Below are 18,265 nucleotides of genomic sequence, written 5' to 3' on the forward strand. Positions count from 1 at the left end.
CACACACACACACACACGCACGCACGCGCACACACACACACACACACACACACACACACACACACACAGAGAGAGAGAGAGAGAGAGAGAGAGAGAGAGAGAGAGAGAGAGAGAGAGAGAGAATAAATAGGTGCTGATTTAAGAAAATTTCTGTACAAAGAAGCACTCCCTCTCTGTTCTTGATCCAGCTAGGATCTCCCACTCCCCTAAGCTCTCTTTTCCTCAACCCTTGCCCTTCATTACCTCCACTCACGTCCAGGTTGTTCATGTAGATCTCATACATTTCTCCATCACTGGGCGATCCCTGTGTCTTTCTTGGGGTCCTGTTTTCTAGGTAGCTTCCCTCAAGTTGTGAGTAGCGGTCTAGTCATCTTTGTTTTACATCTATATCCTCCTACGAGTGGGTACATACCATGTTTGTCTTTCTGAGTATGGGTTACCTCACTCAGGATGACTTTATCTAGATCTATCCATTTGCCTGCAAACCTCATGATGCCATTGTTTTTCTCTGCTGAGTAGTATTCCATTGTGTATATTACCACATTTTATTTATCCAGTCTTCAGTTGAAGGGCATCTAGGTTGTTTCCAGGTTCTGGTTATTACAAACAATGTTGACATGAACATAGCTGAGCAAGTGCCCTTGTGGTATGATTGAGCATTCCTTGGGTTTATGCCCAAGAGTGGTATAGCTGGGTCTTGGGGGAGATTGATTCCCAATTTTCTGAGAAAGTGTCATATTGATTTCCAAAGTGGTTGTACAAGCTTGCATTCTCACCAGCAGTGGAGGAGAGATCCCCTAGCTCTACATCCTCTCCAGCATAAGCTGTCTTCAGTGTTTTTGATCTTAGCCATTCTGACAGGTATAAGGTGGTATCTCAGAGTCATTTTGATTTGCATTTCCCTGATGATTTGGAAATGTTGAGCAATTCCTTAAATGTCTTTCAGCCATTTGAGCTTCCTCTGTTGAGAATTCTCTGTTTAGTTCTACAGCCCATTTCTTAATTGAACTGTTTAAATGAAGACCATATGAGCATAGGAAGAAGCAAAGTGCTAGAGAGGTCCACAGAAATCCACAAAGATACCTCCACAATAGACTACTGGCAATGGTCAAGAGACAGCCCAAACTGACTTACTCTGGTGATAGGATGGCCAAACACCCTAATTGTCGTGCTAGAAATCTCATCCAATGACTGAGGGAACCGGAGGCAGAGATCCATGGCCAGGCCCCAGGTGGAGCTCTGGGAGTCCAATTAGCGAGAAAGAGGTGGGTTTGTATGAGAGAGAATTGCTGAGACCAAGATTGGAAAAAGCACAGGGACAAATAGCCAAACGAATGGAAACACATGAACTATGAACCAATGGCTGAGAAGCCCCCAACTGGATCAGGCCCTCTGGATAAGTGAGACAGTTGATTAGCTTGAACTGTTTGGGAAGTATCCAGGCAGTGGGACCAGGACCTGTCCTCAATGCATGAGTCGGCTGTTTGAAACCTGGGGCCTATGCAGGGTCACTTGGCTCGGCCTGGAAGAGGGGACTGGACCTGCCTAGGCTGAGTCTACCAGGTTGATCTCAATCCTCGGGAAGGCTTTGCCCTGGAGGAGGTGGGAATAGGGGGTGGGCTAGGGGTAAGGTGGGGGGGGGAGGCGAGAGGGGGAGGACAAGGGAATCCATGGCTGATAGGGAAAATTAAATTAAATTATAAAATAAAAGAAATACAACATAAAAAAAAAAAGAAAAAGAAGCACTCCAGTGCTTTTGAGCAGCAAACACATGCAGTTCACCCACTGCAGACAAACAACATGACAGAGAAAGAACAACTGGGGAGTGGCCTTGACCTTGTTTTTCTAACTCTCTATAAAACAAGGCTTCTTGCTCCATTAGATAATCCCCAATCACAGCAGAGAATACACAAGCCCCAGATGAATGATAAAAAGGATTCATCCATTCAAGGCCTTTTATGGTCTTTTTCAGTTCTAGAAAATGTCACTAATCGAATCAAAACATTACCACAGAAAGAAGGAAACTAATAATTCAGGTGATAGGCACCACAGATGTTCTTATTTTGTATCTTAAAATTTCCTAAACTTCAAATATTAACACAGAATACAGTTTCCCCCACAAGTAGAATATACAGTGCTTCTTTCAGAACGGTTTTCAGTTGTGGTCAGAAGGGCCCTCAGTAGAGATATTTACTGTGGTAGGTGGTCTACTTCTTAGTGTTCTTAGTTAAAAGTACCAGCACGCTCAGGAAACACAGGCAGAATAAAAATTCCTTTGTTTTTCTAAAACTGAAAAGCCACACTTGCCTTTCAAAGTAAAAGAAGGAAGAATAGAAGTACAAATGATAGTATTTGTTAATACTCCAGGTGCAATGGTTCGCAGCTCTCTTACTGACTCAATTTTTATGAAATAAATCAATGATATGACTTGCAAAGTTGATGTGATTGATCTTGGCACAATTTTCTGCTTTTATCTACCAAAGTAACTTGTGGGGGGGTGGCGGGGATAAGTAAATACACTTGCCTGTGTTTATACCTCTGTTTGTGTATATCTGTGCATAGACAAGAGGACAATTATGGGTATTGTTCCTCAGGTATCACCCACAGTTTTGTTTTTCTTATTTTGTTTGAGACACTGTCTCCCACTAGCCTGGAACTCACCAAGTAGTTTAGGTTGGCTGGTCAGTGAGCCCCAGAGAAGCCCTCCTGTCACTACATGTCTCAGTCCTGAGATTAAAGGCTTGTGCCACCATGACCTCATTCTCTCTCTCTGTCTCTCTCTCTCTCTCTGTCTGTCTCTGTGTCTCTGTCTCTGTCTCTGTCTCTCTCTCTCTCTCTCTCTCTCTCTCTCTCTCTCTCTCTCTCTCTCTCTGTGTGTGTGTGTGTGTGTGGCTTCTAGGGTTTGAACTAAGAGTTTTTTTTTTTTTGTTTGTTTGTTTTTTGGTTTTTCGAGACAGGGTTTCTCTGTGTATTTTTCTGCCTTTCCTGGAACTCACTTGGTAATCCAGGCTGGCCTCGAACTCATAGAGATCCACCTGGCTCTGCCTCCCCAGTGCTGGGATTAAAGGCGTGCGCCACCACCGCCTGGCTTGAACTAAGGGTCTTATGCTTATAAACACTTTACTAACTTACCTACATGCCTGGCTAGGCTGTTACTTTTATTAAATAAATGAGAAAAAGTCAGGCTTTTTGTCTGTAAATGGCGACATTGTAGACCAGGCAAGACACCAGAGTGATTACTACACTGGCCTCTGTGATGAATGTTAGAAACTTCATGTGAGCAGACATGCAGTTAAGATCTCTTTAGGAAACCCTGTGTATACTTTCTGAAAAGCCTTTAGAGTAGCTCTTAGCATCCATGTGTCTGCTCACTAATGGGTGTACATAAAAAGAGGATAATAATGGATCTTTAGTAGAGTTAAAATGATGAAAAATAGACTTACTCCATTGCTTTAATGTAGTAAATACTACATTATCAAAGCTGGTCTGTACATCCATTTTTAGAAACTTGCCTGTTATATCTAACAAGAACTATTCAGCAGAAACTAAAGAAGGGTTAGCAAGTGAAAAAAAAGGGTAATTCATAATCATGATTATACCTACACAGATAAAAAGAGGCAATGTTGGACAATTCTTTGATTAAAAAATATTACATGTAATGCATGAAGACACCTCTCTGGCCCTCTATATCTAGTACCCAGCTTAAAAATAGCTATTAATTACTTCAAATGCATCACTATATCATTGCTTGACTGTATGTCCCAACATCATGTATAACATTGTGCAATTTTTGTTTTCAGTCTGAAGTTTCTGAGTTTACCACATTTATTATTATTTTTTGTACATTCTTGAGTAGTATTGCTTAGCTTCACATTGTTTCAGCTTTGTATAAATGGTGAGTCATCTTTGGTGATTTGTGTGTTTTCTTCTTGAAAGAAGCTTTGTGAGATCCTAATGTTGAGTATAGTATAGCTCATGTTCATGCTCCAAAGGACTCCACGGTGTGCAGAGATTATTGTTGATAGAGTCTAGATTGGGCAATTGAGATGTTTTTGAAAATTCTTCTACATGTCTACTTGAACACATATGTATCAGTCACTTGGAGAAGAACTGCAGTTATAGGGTATTGATGTGTTCAACTAGACAGGTGTTTTCAATTTGTTTAGTTAAAGTAGGGGTGTTATACTCACTCTACAAAAATATGAAAGATCATGACACTCCATGTCGTGCAACTCTTGGCATACTCAAAACTAGTAATTCATACAGAAAATAAATCTTAGCTCATTGATCATAGCTTTTCATTTGAGAATCTTATAATGCTTCATGTAGAGCTTTGGCTATAGTCACAAAATATTATTTCCTCATTTTTTAGGATAGAAAAAGCATCATTTATATCCATAAGAGAGCAAGTCTAAGTTTAAAAAATAATTCTGTTGAGGCCCACAAATTAATCTTCTACTTTTTAATAAGAAATTTCCCAATTATGTTCTGTCAAAACATTTGTCTCGTACTGCTGTGTTTTGCCAAAGAAGCACATTTCCAGTCAAAACAATTAATTAGAACTTATTAATGATACTTTCAAAGAATTAAATTGTCACTGAAATAAAAGAAGAAATTGAAGGGAACCAAATTCCCAAAACACGATGATGAGAATAGTTGACATCTACCTTTGAATTTTCCTTGAATTCTCTAAACTTCTGTCACCATCCCACCAACTCTTAATCCCCCATCAGAAGAACACATAGACACTTCAGATTTGTAGAGGGCTTAAACATCAAACTTACTGCTTTGTTCTCCTCTTGGTATATTTAACCTTTATAATAATTTCTTCTTATTACACAAAGTAATTGGAAAGGCATCACAGAACTAATGGATGCATTTATATTCTACTATAGATATTCTGGAAATTGTGAAAATCTAAAAATCTGCGAGTTACAAATTATTTGATAAAAGTAATTGCCAGGTTTCTTTGAATGTGAAGCTCTATCTACCACTTAACTACCCAACTGCCATCTATCTTCCCACCCACATATCTCCACACCATCTTATCATTTTACCTCCAAAACTCAGAGAGCAAATGGCAATACAGGTTTTATGTTTTAGGTGGTTAAGACTAATGAAGCCCATGTCAGTCAAGCCAAGATCTGTATTGAATAGTGAAGTTTTCAGTTATATGATCCACAAACTATACCCTAAACCTCTGTAGCTGCTGCTTAGAGAAAGAAAGAATTTGGTTTTGTATAATACAACCCTCATAAACTGAAAAGTCTGAAGGTGACATTCTACTCATGGTTGGTCTCTGAAAGAAAGAATTTGGTTTTGTATAATACAACCCTCGTAAACTGAAAAATCTTAAGGTGACATTCTACTCATGGTTGGTCTCTGATGTCTTACATAAACAGGGACATGTTAGAATCTGACAGATACCCAAGAGTAAAACACCCTGAGAAAGAACAAGCAAAGAATCTCAGGCAGTTATTAAAGGCATCCTCTGATTAAAAAAAAAAGTAAAAATAGTCATTAGTCTACATTTCACATTAGTTTCTTAGATATTTTATAAGAAAATGTATACTTTGTCATCAACTTGGAATCTTCCAAGACCATGCTACATAAAATGTTACTCACATTCAGGTGGAATCAACACAAACAACCAGAAACAGTACATAGACTCATCCATGCTTTTCACCTCATGCTTACTAAACGGACATTTCATCCTTCAACAAGGGTGAAGGCCTCTCTTAAAGTCTGTGACTACATTTTAATTTAAGTTATTGAACTACAATTTAATTAAAATTATTCCTTACAGCAAGCTATATCTTAGTCACGGCATATAGGACCTACCTTTTCTTCTTGGACTTGTTTGTACTTTACAGACCATCCCTGTGGAATCATATCTCTTCTTGCTATTCCACTAGCCTGCTTCCATATTGAACCACTTCTGAGGAACTTGTTCCTTTGATAGGTCAAATAGTGTTGATATCCAGTGATAAATATTGCATTAACCATCTTAGCTATATGACCTTTATATCATTGCATTCCTTATAATTATTACTTTAAAAGTCTATTTTAAAAATGATTCCATATGCTGTAACTTTTTAGAAACTGATAATTTCTAAAAATTGATTGTTAGAGATTTTCTGTCACACCATAGAGAGATATCTTTAAGAGTGTAGACTATACTGTCTTTATGCCAAGATGTAAATGATGAGATAAAAAGGAAGAACAAAAAAGAAATATTGTAGGGTAGGACCAGTAGGGGAAAAAAGAAAAGAAGAAAAAGAAAAAGCAACTCTGTGGCTCTTGGGCACAGACCTGCAATAAAAAAATACTGTTTGGCAATAATCTCTGTACAAATATGACCTTCTTTAAGGGAGATAATACCAGGCCCCTTTTATATATTGTTTTTCCTTTACTTCTTATATAAATCATCTTTTTAGGCTATTTGTAGGGCTGACCTCATAAATGGGCAGGCCCACCTCATAAGAGCAGTTAAATGTCAAGGCAGAGCTTAAACAGAAGCAGATATGCTCTACGCAGGAAATGTTCAATGTTGAAAGCCAGTGGCCCAGAATGATCCCTTGCATTAAAGGTTTACAGACATTATCCTCAAGGTCCCAAAGTGGATTAGTGATTTATCTTTTTCATAAGTCCAATACAACATACAGCATGGAATTACAAAGATAAAGGATAACCCAAGGGACTGTCGTCCAGAACCTACACTTTGTATCCATTAGTGCCCCACCCCACCCCATGGGCGTCTGCTTCCGCAGGTGCCAGGCGAGGGCTCCACTCTCACACTTAAGGAGCTATATCACTCTGATAAAGAAGAGACTCTGCCTGCCGCTGTCCTGTTTCTGCTCTCAGCACCTTGGGAGATTTTTTTCATTTGCTGGAATACTAGAACCTGAGTGGACTCTTGCATGAGTACTTATTATTCCCTAGTCTTTGATGTGGTGATGCTAATTGCAAGCCAACTTGCTTGAACAGTATTCCTCATGAAAACTCTGCTACACTGTTGATAAATATTTGCATTAATTGCCAAACCCTATGGAATTGCTTGAAATTCTTTTTCTTCTAAAAAGAAATAAAAAAACAAAACAGATTTAAGCTTGGACATTCACCTAATGCCTTTAAGAGCAGAGACCATTTGGAATGAGAATGTTTGCCTTAATTTGTTTTCTAAACCTTATGTTTTTTTAAAGAAAAGAGGAAGACCAACTATGGAGATGACACGCCCTCAGTTACCTTGGAAACTCGATTGGCAACTTCTCTGCCCACTGTCAGGCCCTGGACGAAGGTGCGAGCAGCAATGAAGGCGCGCGTGACCTGAATCTTCAGTTTCCGGGGCACGTCTCCGAAGGGTTTCAGCTGGTCTGTGTACTTGCTCACACATTCCAGGTAGTCCTCGCTGAAGTGATATTGGGGGTTTATCAGCTGGAACATCCGCTCCAGGAGCCGAGCCCAGAAGTCATTCAGCATCTCCTCCAGGTTGACGTTACCCCCTGTGTAATATCTTTTCAGTTCAGTGAAGAGGTCCTGAAATACCTCCGAATTCTGCATATACAGCATGCCATAGGTCCGGACAAACATGTCATTTAGGGACTTCTCTGCATTCTCCAGCAGCTCTCGGAAAAATTCTAGAGAGGAAGTAAGAAAGAAGTCATAAACGAATTATCTGTAGAAAGCCACAGATCACCATTTACCTCAACAACTTACTGTTCTCTTTATTTGGTGATGTTGAGACTCGAATCTAGGCCCTCATACATGCTAGGAAAGTTCTCTACCACTCAGCTACGTTCTTAGTACAGCAGAAGCACATTCAGCTACACAGGAAAAACAATTCTATGATTAAGCTATTAGTGGACTATTGAGGAGCAATGCGATTCAATTTACAACTATTATTTTCTAGTACAAAAACACATCAGTTAATATTAGATTACCAATCAATGCCCTTCCAAAAATAGCTCAATTTTTCTTCCAAGTATTACTAAATTTTAGAAAATCTCGTGACTTGATAGAAGATGATCAAAATAGACTGCAAACACAATGGGCAAAGGTTCATCATTAAAGTAATAACAAATGCATACTGATAAACACATTTTCTCTGTCTGTTTACAAACTGGTTTAGCAGTAGGGTGTAATTCACTTAAATTGCTTGTATTTGGAAAAGGTGTGCTAAAATTAACATAATACTTTTGACTCTCTCAAATTCTTTTCAATTGACTATGTCCAGAGACTTAGCATGCAAATTTATCACTTAATGATAAAGCTATGAAGAACATAACTAAGGTGGCTATATTGAATTAGAAAACCACAGGATACCTTGGATTATCATTGTAAATATGAGCTATCATTTTACAGATTTTGAGCAAAATACTGACAGCTGGCCTTTCTGATTTGTAGTTTTTGTGTGAAAAACACATATCAACAAAAGAATTCCTCCTTCCCACATGTGGGTGTTTCTAAATTTACTGGTACACTAAAATGTAATTAAAGGCAATGGACGCAGGCAGCCTTACTGGTTTTCCTTCAAGTTTGCCAGAGATACATACGCATAGAAGTCATTCTACAAATGAGCACCTGAAGAAAACTACATCAAGGTTTTCATCCCATTTTTAGAGTGTAAATTGAGTGAGAAAGGGCTAAGAGCAGAAGATCCTTTGAGTTTATCAGTTTTTTCTGTACCTGGAAGCCATGTCCTCCCTTCTAGGTACAGGGTTGAATGGAGACCCATAAGTTTTAAGGGCTCTAATTAGTAACTAGAAAAAAATCTCTCTTTTGTGAGCCCAGGTATATTCTTTGAAAACACAGAAGCAAAAGTTGTTGAATTCTCCTCTGCAGTGTCTCTAGAAACTAATTTGGTTTTTCTCAGAAATTGGCTGAGTGAGCATTTGAGTCTAGAACTTTCAGATTCAATGGGAATTAAATATCTTCCAGGTAATTAATTTGTGTCCCTACTGATCATAACTATTTTATGTTGTTTTCAAACAAGGTCCAAGCAACAGATTTAAGGAGGACTCTGTTGTCTTTGTTGGAGAAAGACTTTTTTATATTGGTATTTTTATTTTAATAAAAGTTTAGTATGTAGAAAATATGCATAATAGGGAAACTAGTTCCAGTCCAACAGACATTAGCTAACTCTAATTGCAATAGGATTTTTTCAATTTAATAAAGGATTAAATATTTCCAATTTCTAACATATTTCCCCATAGTTTTTCTTTCTGTACATTACTTTTCTTAGATACAGAAATTCTGTTTGTCACAGACATGTGGTGACATTTTATTTGTGCATTAATAAATAAAACTTGCTTGGAGATTGGGGGAAAAGGCCAGCCATTTCAAGTAAACAAAGAAGTCAGGCAGCACATGTCCTTAATCCCTTAGCAGGCAGGATCTCTGTGTGTGTTCAAGGCCACACTAGGGAACAGTGCCAAGTGTTGTGACACACTCTTTAATCTCAGTACCAACCATAGAGATCTGGAGGTCTGTACAGACATACAGACAGTGACACAGCTGTATAGGAAGAGGAAGGGAGATATCTGGGCTAAGAGAGCCAATGAGAGGGCAGAAAATCAAGGCATATAAAGCATGGGTAGACAGGAAGTTGCGCCATTTGGAAGCTGCAGAGTTAGTGAGGTAAGGTTGGCTGGTGGCTTTCCCTGTTTCCCTGATCTCTAAGGCTTTCACCCCTATATTTGGCTCCATGTTTTTTTATTTAATAAGACCATTTGGAAATTTGTCTACATTTGGTACCCAACATGGGGTTCAAACCATGACCCTGAGATTGTGTCTCATGCTCTACCAACTGAGCCAGCTCTACCAACTGAGGCCATGGTACATACCCATGAGAAGCCCCATGTTGGGTGCCAATATAGTTGGAAGTTTCTCTGTGCCCTGGCCTGCCGGTGGTCGGGAAAAAAATCTCTCCCACTCACATCCCCCAAGTATAAACACACGGAAGTTTATATTAATTATAACTGCATGGCCATAGCTCAATCTTTTTTCTAGCTAGCTCTTATATCTTAAATTAGCCCATCACTATTAATCTATGTATTGCTACATGTTCTGTGGCTTTACCTGTGTCCCATTATATGTTACTCCTTAGGTGGCTCTCTGGCATCTCTCTCCACCTTCTTTTTGTCTCTCTCTTTGAATTTTCTGCCTGCCTCTAAGCGGCCTTGCCATAGGCCAAACGGCTTTATTTATCAACCAATCAGAGCAACACATATTTGTAGAGTACAGAAAGACATTCCACAGCACTTCCCAACTTTTCAGTTCCAGGAAACAAGACTGCTTTTAGAATGTACCACAACTATATAGAGATCTATGTATGTATGTACATATATATATATATATATATATATATGTGTGTGTGTGTGTGTGTGTGTGTGTATAAAGTTATTTCCAAAGTTCTTGAGAACTATCTTCTAAGGTCTAGTCTCTGCATAATGTAAAAGTGCAGGGCTTATTTCAAGTCCTTGCTTGAAAAATCTGTGATACTGGATCATATCAAAATTTAACAGTTTATTTAGTCTCCATGGATAACAGAATCTGTGTAATTTTTCTTCAAGCAAGAGAATATATTTTTATTTATTCTCTATTAATTCTCTAATAATATGTAAAATTACTTTACATATTATTAAACCTCTGTAACTGGGAAGAAGATGGAAATGCTAACATTCCTGATTTGATCAGGATATATTAGATATATATATATTAAAAATCACACACACAAATATATACAATGGTGTGCTAATCAATAATTTTAAATGTGCTTAAGGATAAGGAAATAGAAACGACTCTGATTTAATGATGATACACTATAAATAGGTATCAAATTATCAAAATGCCCATAAATTTCTACAATTAAAATCTTAGCTAAGAAAATATAAATTAAAGATATAAACTTTTTAACCTTCAAGATATAGTAAAGGTGAGTTATCAAAGCAGATAATTATATACATTGCATGTCAGCTTGACTTACAACTTTATGAAATCAAGTGCCTAACAACAACCTTTCATAAATAGCTAGCTAGTTGGTCCTAAAATGGAACAATAAAATTATTTAAATATCCAAGTATTAAAATATCTTAAGGAAAACCTTTTAATTTTAGTACCAAGAGTGAAGAGAACTTTGATGCTAAGCCAGGAGGAGGGAGACAGGTGTTATAGATTGTGAAAGCAGAGAGAAAAGAATGGAAAAATCACTGAATTGAAAACTACTAATATAAAGACTGGAAAGTGTATTCTAGTCATGAGCTCTGAAAAGCCTATTCATTTATCTTGTTTTTGAGGTCAATTATTTTGTAAGACTTGGGAATTAGAGCTTAATTTATTGAACACACAGTAGTGCCTTCTTCAATGAATAGTTAGTAATCAAGAGTATGGTGTAACTTTACAAAAGAGAGAAACATTATATTAGATAGAGAGATGATAGATAGATAGATAGATAGATAGATAGATAGATAGATAGATAGATAGATAGATAGATGATAGATAGATAGATGTATGATAGAGACAGACAGACAGACACAGACAGATAGTGCTGGATCATCATACTGGACCCCCTTCTTCACCAAAGACAACATAATATTTATCTCCAGAGATGAAATTGTGTTTTCCTATTACTAGGGGTGATTTCACTAGGCATTTTCCTCTTCTAACAAAGGAATTCTTATATACTGGGCATAATCCCATTTGGAAGGTGATTGTCTAAAAATGATGGCCTGCTTATTCTATCTTATTCTTTCTTTTGTCTAAATTAGTAATCATTGTTGAATATAGAAACTAAGATATTATAATTTAATCCATTTGCCTCAAGAAACATTTTATTAGGCCAAGCATGGTGGTAGCTGACTGTTATTTCAGCATTTGAGAAGTTTAGAAAGTTTAGGAAGAAAGCCAGTCTAGGCTAATTAACAATATGCTTATCAAATAGACCAAATATAGAAACAGAGGAAAGAGAACAATCATTAAATTATAAGGTAATGCTATTGTCTAAGGGTGTGTCATTATCTAATAAGTTGGCTACTAAAGAAGCAAAACTAATGTCCACCAATACAGCATCACACTTCATGTTCTTCAGGCCTTTAGACATCTGCCTTTTGAAGAGTGACTCTTTGAACTAAGGATTTTATGCCTGGGTGATACTTATTTCTCAGGAAACCAAACAGAATTGAGATTTGGAAGACAGTTATCTCATCCATTTCGCTGATGAAATATCATGTCCTAACATATCAAAAAGAATAAAATTCAGGAGAAATAAAAGAAAAGGCAATCTCAGTATAACCCTTTGTTTAATAGGAAAGGGCAAAGCTCACATCTGAGAAAGCCTTCAGTCAACAAAAATTCTCATCTATGAGACACAGTTTGGCTGAACAAAATGCTATTTGATTTTTCTTTTCTTTCCTAATCACAAAATATACATCAAAGGTAGCTGTTCGGGGTTCAGGGAAGCTTCATAGGTGCACCAAAGAACTTTCCCAGCCGGCGTTAGCCTTGGGAAGATTTGATTCATCTAGAGAGGATATTCCCATGCAAACATCTGCTTGCTGTGGGGCAGGCTGACATGTCAGAGAACAGTTTCGTAGATGAAAACTGCCGCTCTCCCAAATGTAGGGGTATAAAATGCTGCCCACTGCTTGAGAGGGCTCATCAGGGGCAAACCATCAATTTCAGGTACCAAGGTGTGCCCTGAGTACATCTCAGAAAAATTTCAAATGAAACATTCAAGTGAATGGCTGAAGGGAAGAGCACATGCCAGACCAAAGAGAAAGCAACAGAGGAAAGGCAGGGGAGGCACCCTGAAAATGCAGAAGCTGTAGGACATAGCAAAAATTTCTCCCGTCAAGCCAGAAAGGTCATGTTATTAATAGTACTGAAAGTGTATTGTGTGTAGGTTAGGGTGGAGATAAGGCATGTGGGATGGAGTACACTATGACATCATTTCCTTTCTACTTTTATGCTTTCATTCTATTTTTATGCTTTTTTGTTTAGTTTTGTGTTTTGGAGATAGGATCTCACATAGCCCTGGTTAGCCTCAAACTTCCTACAGTCTTTACTTGGCACCACAGTGCTAGATCACAGGTATGCACCTTTAAGCCTGATTCCTTATATTTATGTAAAGCTGGTACAATGGGGATGATTTAAGGCCAGCAAGATGGCTCAACTGGTGCAGGAACCTGGGCCACTAAGCCCAATGACCTGACCTTGATTTCCAGGATCTATGTAGTGAAAGGAGACATGTACCTTGGTATACACACATATGCAATCCTGTTAACACACACACACACACACACACACACACACACACACACACACACACACACAAATAAAGAATAAATAAAGGGATGTTTTTGGATGATGGTTATGAACCTTTAAATTTGTATAACTCAAAAAGTGAAAACTGTATGGTTACTGACATTTATAAATGCCAAAACTACAGATTGCAGGTGTGCAGGGTGAGTATCATTCTGTACTTTTCCCTTACCTTATTTATTCCAACCCCTCCCCTTAAAGTCATGATAAGTCAGATTTGAGGTATGGAATGGTTTGGATGAGGAACATTCCTGGAGGACAGAATGCTTCTAGAAGTCATGTCCAAGAAAAGCTGTGATTCACAGACACACAACACAGTCCCTACCTACCTTGTCCATGGCCTTTTCAGGCTTAACTCTATAGAAGTATCCTTCCTTATTTCACAATTGTGTGTCAGGTTTCAAGGCATTTCCTTAAAAAAAATCTTTTTCTTACACTATAACCTGATATTTCCACCAGAAAAATGTTGATTCAATTAGCTGCATTAGTGGAGGAAAACGCATAATGCCATTTATTTTCATGTGTGGTCTAATTTGAGGGTAAACAAACAAACAAACAAACAAGAACAAAAACAATTCTGAAATGGCCTGTGGCCTTCCATTGTCTAGGGGCTGTGGTCTTGTAAGCAAGTAAAGGTAAAGATTGTGTTGCTTAGGACTTGAAGATGACATGCAGTGTCACCTATGGCGTGGCATTTCACAGTTAGATTTTACTCTGCTACTTCAGGTGTCTCTTCTCAGCACTGTTAAATCAATTCTTCTTCCCTGGGCACCATAGGGTGTAATTAGTATGCCTGCCTTCCACCTACAAGACGCCAATAGCATAGCCTTCACTCCGTATGACAAGAAGAGCATCTACAATCACTCTCCCCAGCTTAACACTACCTGCTTGGGCAAAGCACATTTCAAGACATTGTCATCCTCAGGGCTTTCTTTTTTAAAATAATAAGCTTTGTTTTAAATGAAAGGAAATACAATACAGGTTATATTCAGACTAAGATCTTTAAAGGTCAATATTTCATTTTTATGTAAGATTCCTGTTATGCAGAATTTTAAATAGTGATGAAAGTGAGTGAATGGATGTAGACAGAAAACTTAAGTCTCAGTGAAATACAACCTGGCTCCAAGTTCTGAGTGTGTGTGTGCGTGTGTGTGTGTGTGTGTGTGTGTGTGTGAGAGAGAGAGAGAGAGAGAGAGAATCAAATTCTAGGAAGACTACTGATTCACCCTCCTATAATCTTCCAAATGCAAACTTTTTTTGCACAAAATAATTCAATTTCTGCCATGTTTCAGTTTCACAGGCATCTGCACATAAAACACACCATGGCTTCTGTTCTATTGTGAGTGACATTGGTCATCAATACTGTCAATACTGCAGTATCAGATCTTGACTTCTTCCCCAAGGCCTGCCAGTGTTCTTAAGGCATAGTTTTCCTGCCTACATGTGAGCAGTCCTAGCATGTTGCCTTGGTGTGAACTCCCAAACTGCTATACAGCCTCATGCATGACAGTCTTGCACAGAGAAAAATACTTTTATTCTGTGGAAAATTTCCTGTATTGAGAAAACTCACTTTGGAGTATTGATTTCATATTAGTGTTTCAAATAAATATGATGCTGTCATTATTCAGTTCTTCACAATAAAGTTAAAAAGACAAGCATGTGAGAGAAAGAAGGAATATCTGTTTTGAATTGATATTCTGCCAAATCATCTCAGAGATTTTTTAAAATATTATCCATATTTTGTGTAAGATGTAGACCTTCAGAATTCATTTTCAAAAATTATGCAGTTGAAATATACAGAAGGGAGAAATTAGAATCTATAATTATTGAGAGACAATGTTGTATGCATATCAGTTTATTGTTGATGTGCTATTCCTGTATCTTCTAACATATTTTTATTACTCTGTATGTGTTTATTCCTATGTATTCATAAGGTATATTAACTATATTATAACAAGGATCATAACTTAGATCTTCCCAGGAGTTGAGTACCAACCTACCCCTCACAGGACAAATTTCTTAAAATAGAAACAACATAGCAAAATATATGTATTTACCTTTTCTCTCTCTGTTACAAGTTAGCAGAAAACTAAACATATGAAAATTTAACTTGAGATTAAAAAAATGGCTTGGGTCAATAAATGAGGAATATCACTAGACACAGGACCTGGGAAGAGATTTACCTTTAGTGGGTATATAATTTGGTACACACATGTATTTCATACACTTTATGTAAATCAGATGTGAGTTTATCTCTTGCATTGATGAGGAAACACAGGCTTCCAATGTTAAGTGAGCTGCCCTGAATCACTGAAGCTGAGCTCCAAAAATATTAGCGACAAGGAAGAATTCGAAGAAGAAAGTAGGTGGTGGGGTAGCTTTGCAGTTTACCCCAAGTCAAATTTTCACAGTGTGATCTGAACAATTAATGGGAAGTATTATAAACCCCTAAGAGAGTGGATGCAACCATATTTATTCTAAAGTTGTAGAGTCATTACAAAATGATTTGTATTGGTGTGGTTTCTGCCTCTACTATTACTTAGTAGATATAGGTAATTGGGGCTGTGGAGCATGCTCAAATCTCTAGGGTTCAATTTTCCTCACATAGGTTGTATCAATGAGAGCAAAGAATAAACCATAAAACAAGATTTTTGCTAGGGTATGAAGCAGTGACTGGCTTAACAAGGGATGATAAAATATCTAACAAAAATATGTCTTACTTTATGATAGATGTGAACATACATCATTTTATAACAGCACACATATATTATCTATAATATATTCAGACAGTATTTTTGCATATTCCTGGTAAGTTACAAATAAATCATATCTTCATACTATGATGATATCATATTTGAGTCCCATGACACTGTGCTAATATAGCTTAATGTTAGTTTTAACATTAATGTTAGGGAAATGTGACATCTTTAGAATAATGGATACATATGTTATTGGTTCCAACTAAAGAGATTCACAAGGATGAGGTCCTAACTCTATTAAGGATCTCAATGCTAAGACTGAGGCACATGAGAAAGCAAGGGCACTGTGATCAGAGTTCACCTATGATGACATGCAGCTGAACAGTACAAAAAAACACATGCACTTCCATTTCCAAATTGAATTTCTAATGAAGGATTTTTATAAATAGTTATTATGATTACAAGTGATGGAAACTATCAGAGCACTGGAACTTAAGAATATCATTGCCCTAATTCAGTGTCTCCTGAGGGACATTTGGCATTTTCATAAAGGGGGTCGGCTTGATCTTAAACATCATAGATAGGTCCCTGGAGATGTAATACCCATCTTACACCAGTGCTTACTGAATCCGGCTGGCAGAGAAGGTGCTTGCACACGACTGGAACACCCCTCAGCTGTTTCCTCCCCAGAACCCTCCTCTCCAGTCGGTTATTTAGTGACTTGAACACAAGCAAGCCAGCAAACATCCCCCAGGCAATACTTTGGCAATTAGTTCTGTTTCCAGTCAGTGACCCAGGAACTAGGAACAGATTCTGCATTTTTCAATGTGAGAACTAAAAGCAAGCTAGTCTCTTGACTCTCATATGAGTAGGGGGAATACAGTTTTCTTTTCTGATATTATTTTCATTATATGTATTAAAATGTATTTTGACAATCCAAGGTTCATTCATTGTTATATTTTCTCCTAAAGGAAAGTGAAATCTAGAAATAAATTCTTGAACCTTTTAATTATAACCACAAATTATAAAATACATGCCATAGAGAACTTACATGGAACCAAAGATATTTAAACATGTAGTACATTCTGAAAATGTTTTACTGGTCTTTGGGACAAGGAGTCATAAATCCTCACTTAGATGTTTGAAAATAAATTAATTAAACAAAGCCTCTTGCAGGTTTAATTTCTTATAGTCAGGAAGATGGTTTAACTGCTAGTCTCTTGACTCTCATATGAGTAGGGGGAATACAGTTTTCTATTCTGATATTATTTTCATTATATGTATTAAAATGTATTTTGACAATCCAAGGTTCATTCATTGTTATATTTTCTCCTAAAGGAAAGTGAAATCTAGAAATAAATTCTTGAACCTTTTAATTTTTAAAGAACTTAGATAATTTTGGTGACTTAAAGACAAGACAACCTTAGCTGGGCAATGGTGGCACACGCCTTTAATCCCAGAACTTGGGAGGCAGAGCCAGGCGGATCTCTGTGAGTTCAAGGCCAGCCTGGTCTACAGAGTGAGATCCAGGAAAGGGGCAAAGCTACACAGAGAAACCCTGTCTTGAAAACAAACAAACAATGTCAAGACACCCTTAATTTTTTTCAATATTATCATTCAATAAATCCTATAAAATGTCTTAAGGAAAAAGAAATCAAAGTGTCACTGGGATCTAAATGAGGAGATAAAGCAAAAAGGAAATTTTTTAAAATTTATTTTCATAGTAGTGCTGGAGATCAAACTTAAAGGCTCTGGAATGTTAGGCAAAGGAACAAGCACTCAGCCACACCCACCACCATTACCACACTGTAAGATTCCCTTCATGATAATTAGTGAAAAAATAAATGTCAACTATTCTTCAACACCTTGCAAAAACTGTCAAATGCCCTAAAACAAAATATAGTTTTCTCCACAATTCAATAATTATTTTCATAAAATTATAAACATTTCAGCTATTAAAATACTAAAACACATAATTCATAATTGCTGTCTATATTAATCTACCAGATTATCTGTTTATCTTTCTTCCAGCATCTGTTGAGAATTTCTATAAATTAGATGTTAGTCTAGACATTATAGTCCTGAAAAAATACAATAATTCAATAAATTTGATTTTCAAAAATTTAATAAAACATTTAACAATAGTATAATAGTATGCTAATTTGTTATTAAGGACATCAATTAATGCACAACTAATATTGTAATAACGCATACTTAATGCATTATTGAGGTCAACTTTACTCTGCCTT

At 37.2% G+C, this 18,265-nt stretch overlaps 1 protein-coding gene across 1 annotated transcript in view; it reads right to left on the reverse strand.

Moving 5' to 3' along the window:
- Gpc6 (glypican 6) overlaps nucleotides 1–18,265 on the reverse strand; it is a 1,034,707-nt gene that overhangs the window by 496,865 nt on the left and 519,577 nt on the right. The window contains exon 3 of the mRNA XM_059273217.1: nucleotides 7,246–7,637. Coding sequence (XP_059129200.1) covers nucleotides 7,246–7,637 — 392 coding nt within the window. The remainder of the gene's footprint in view (nucleotides 1–7,245; nucleotides 7,638–18,265) is intronic.

The sequence above is a fragment of the Peromyscus eremicus genome, chromosome 9 (genome assembly GCF_949786415.1).
Source record: "Peromyscus eremicus chromosome 9, PerEre_H2_v1, whole genome shotgun sequence".
In the NCBI taxonomy this organism is placed as follows: domain Eukaryota; kingdom Metazoa; phylum Chordata; class Mammalia; order Rodentia; family Cricetidae; genus Peromyscus; species Peromyscus eremicus.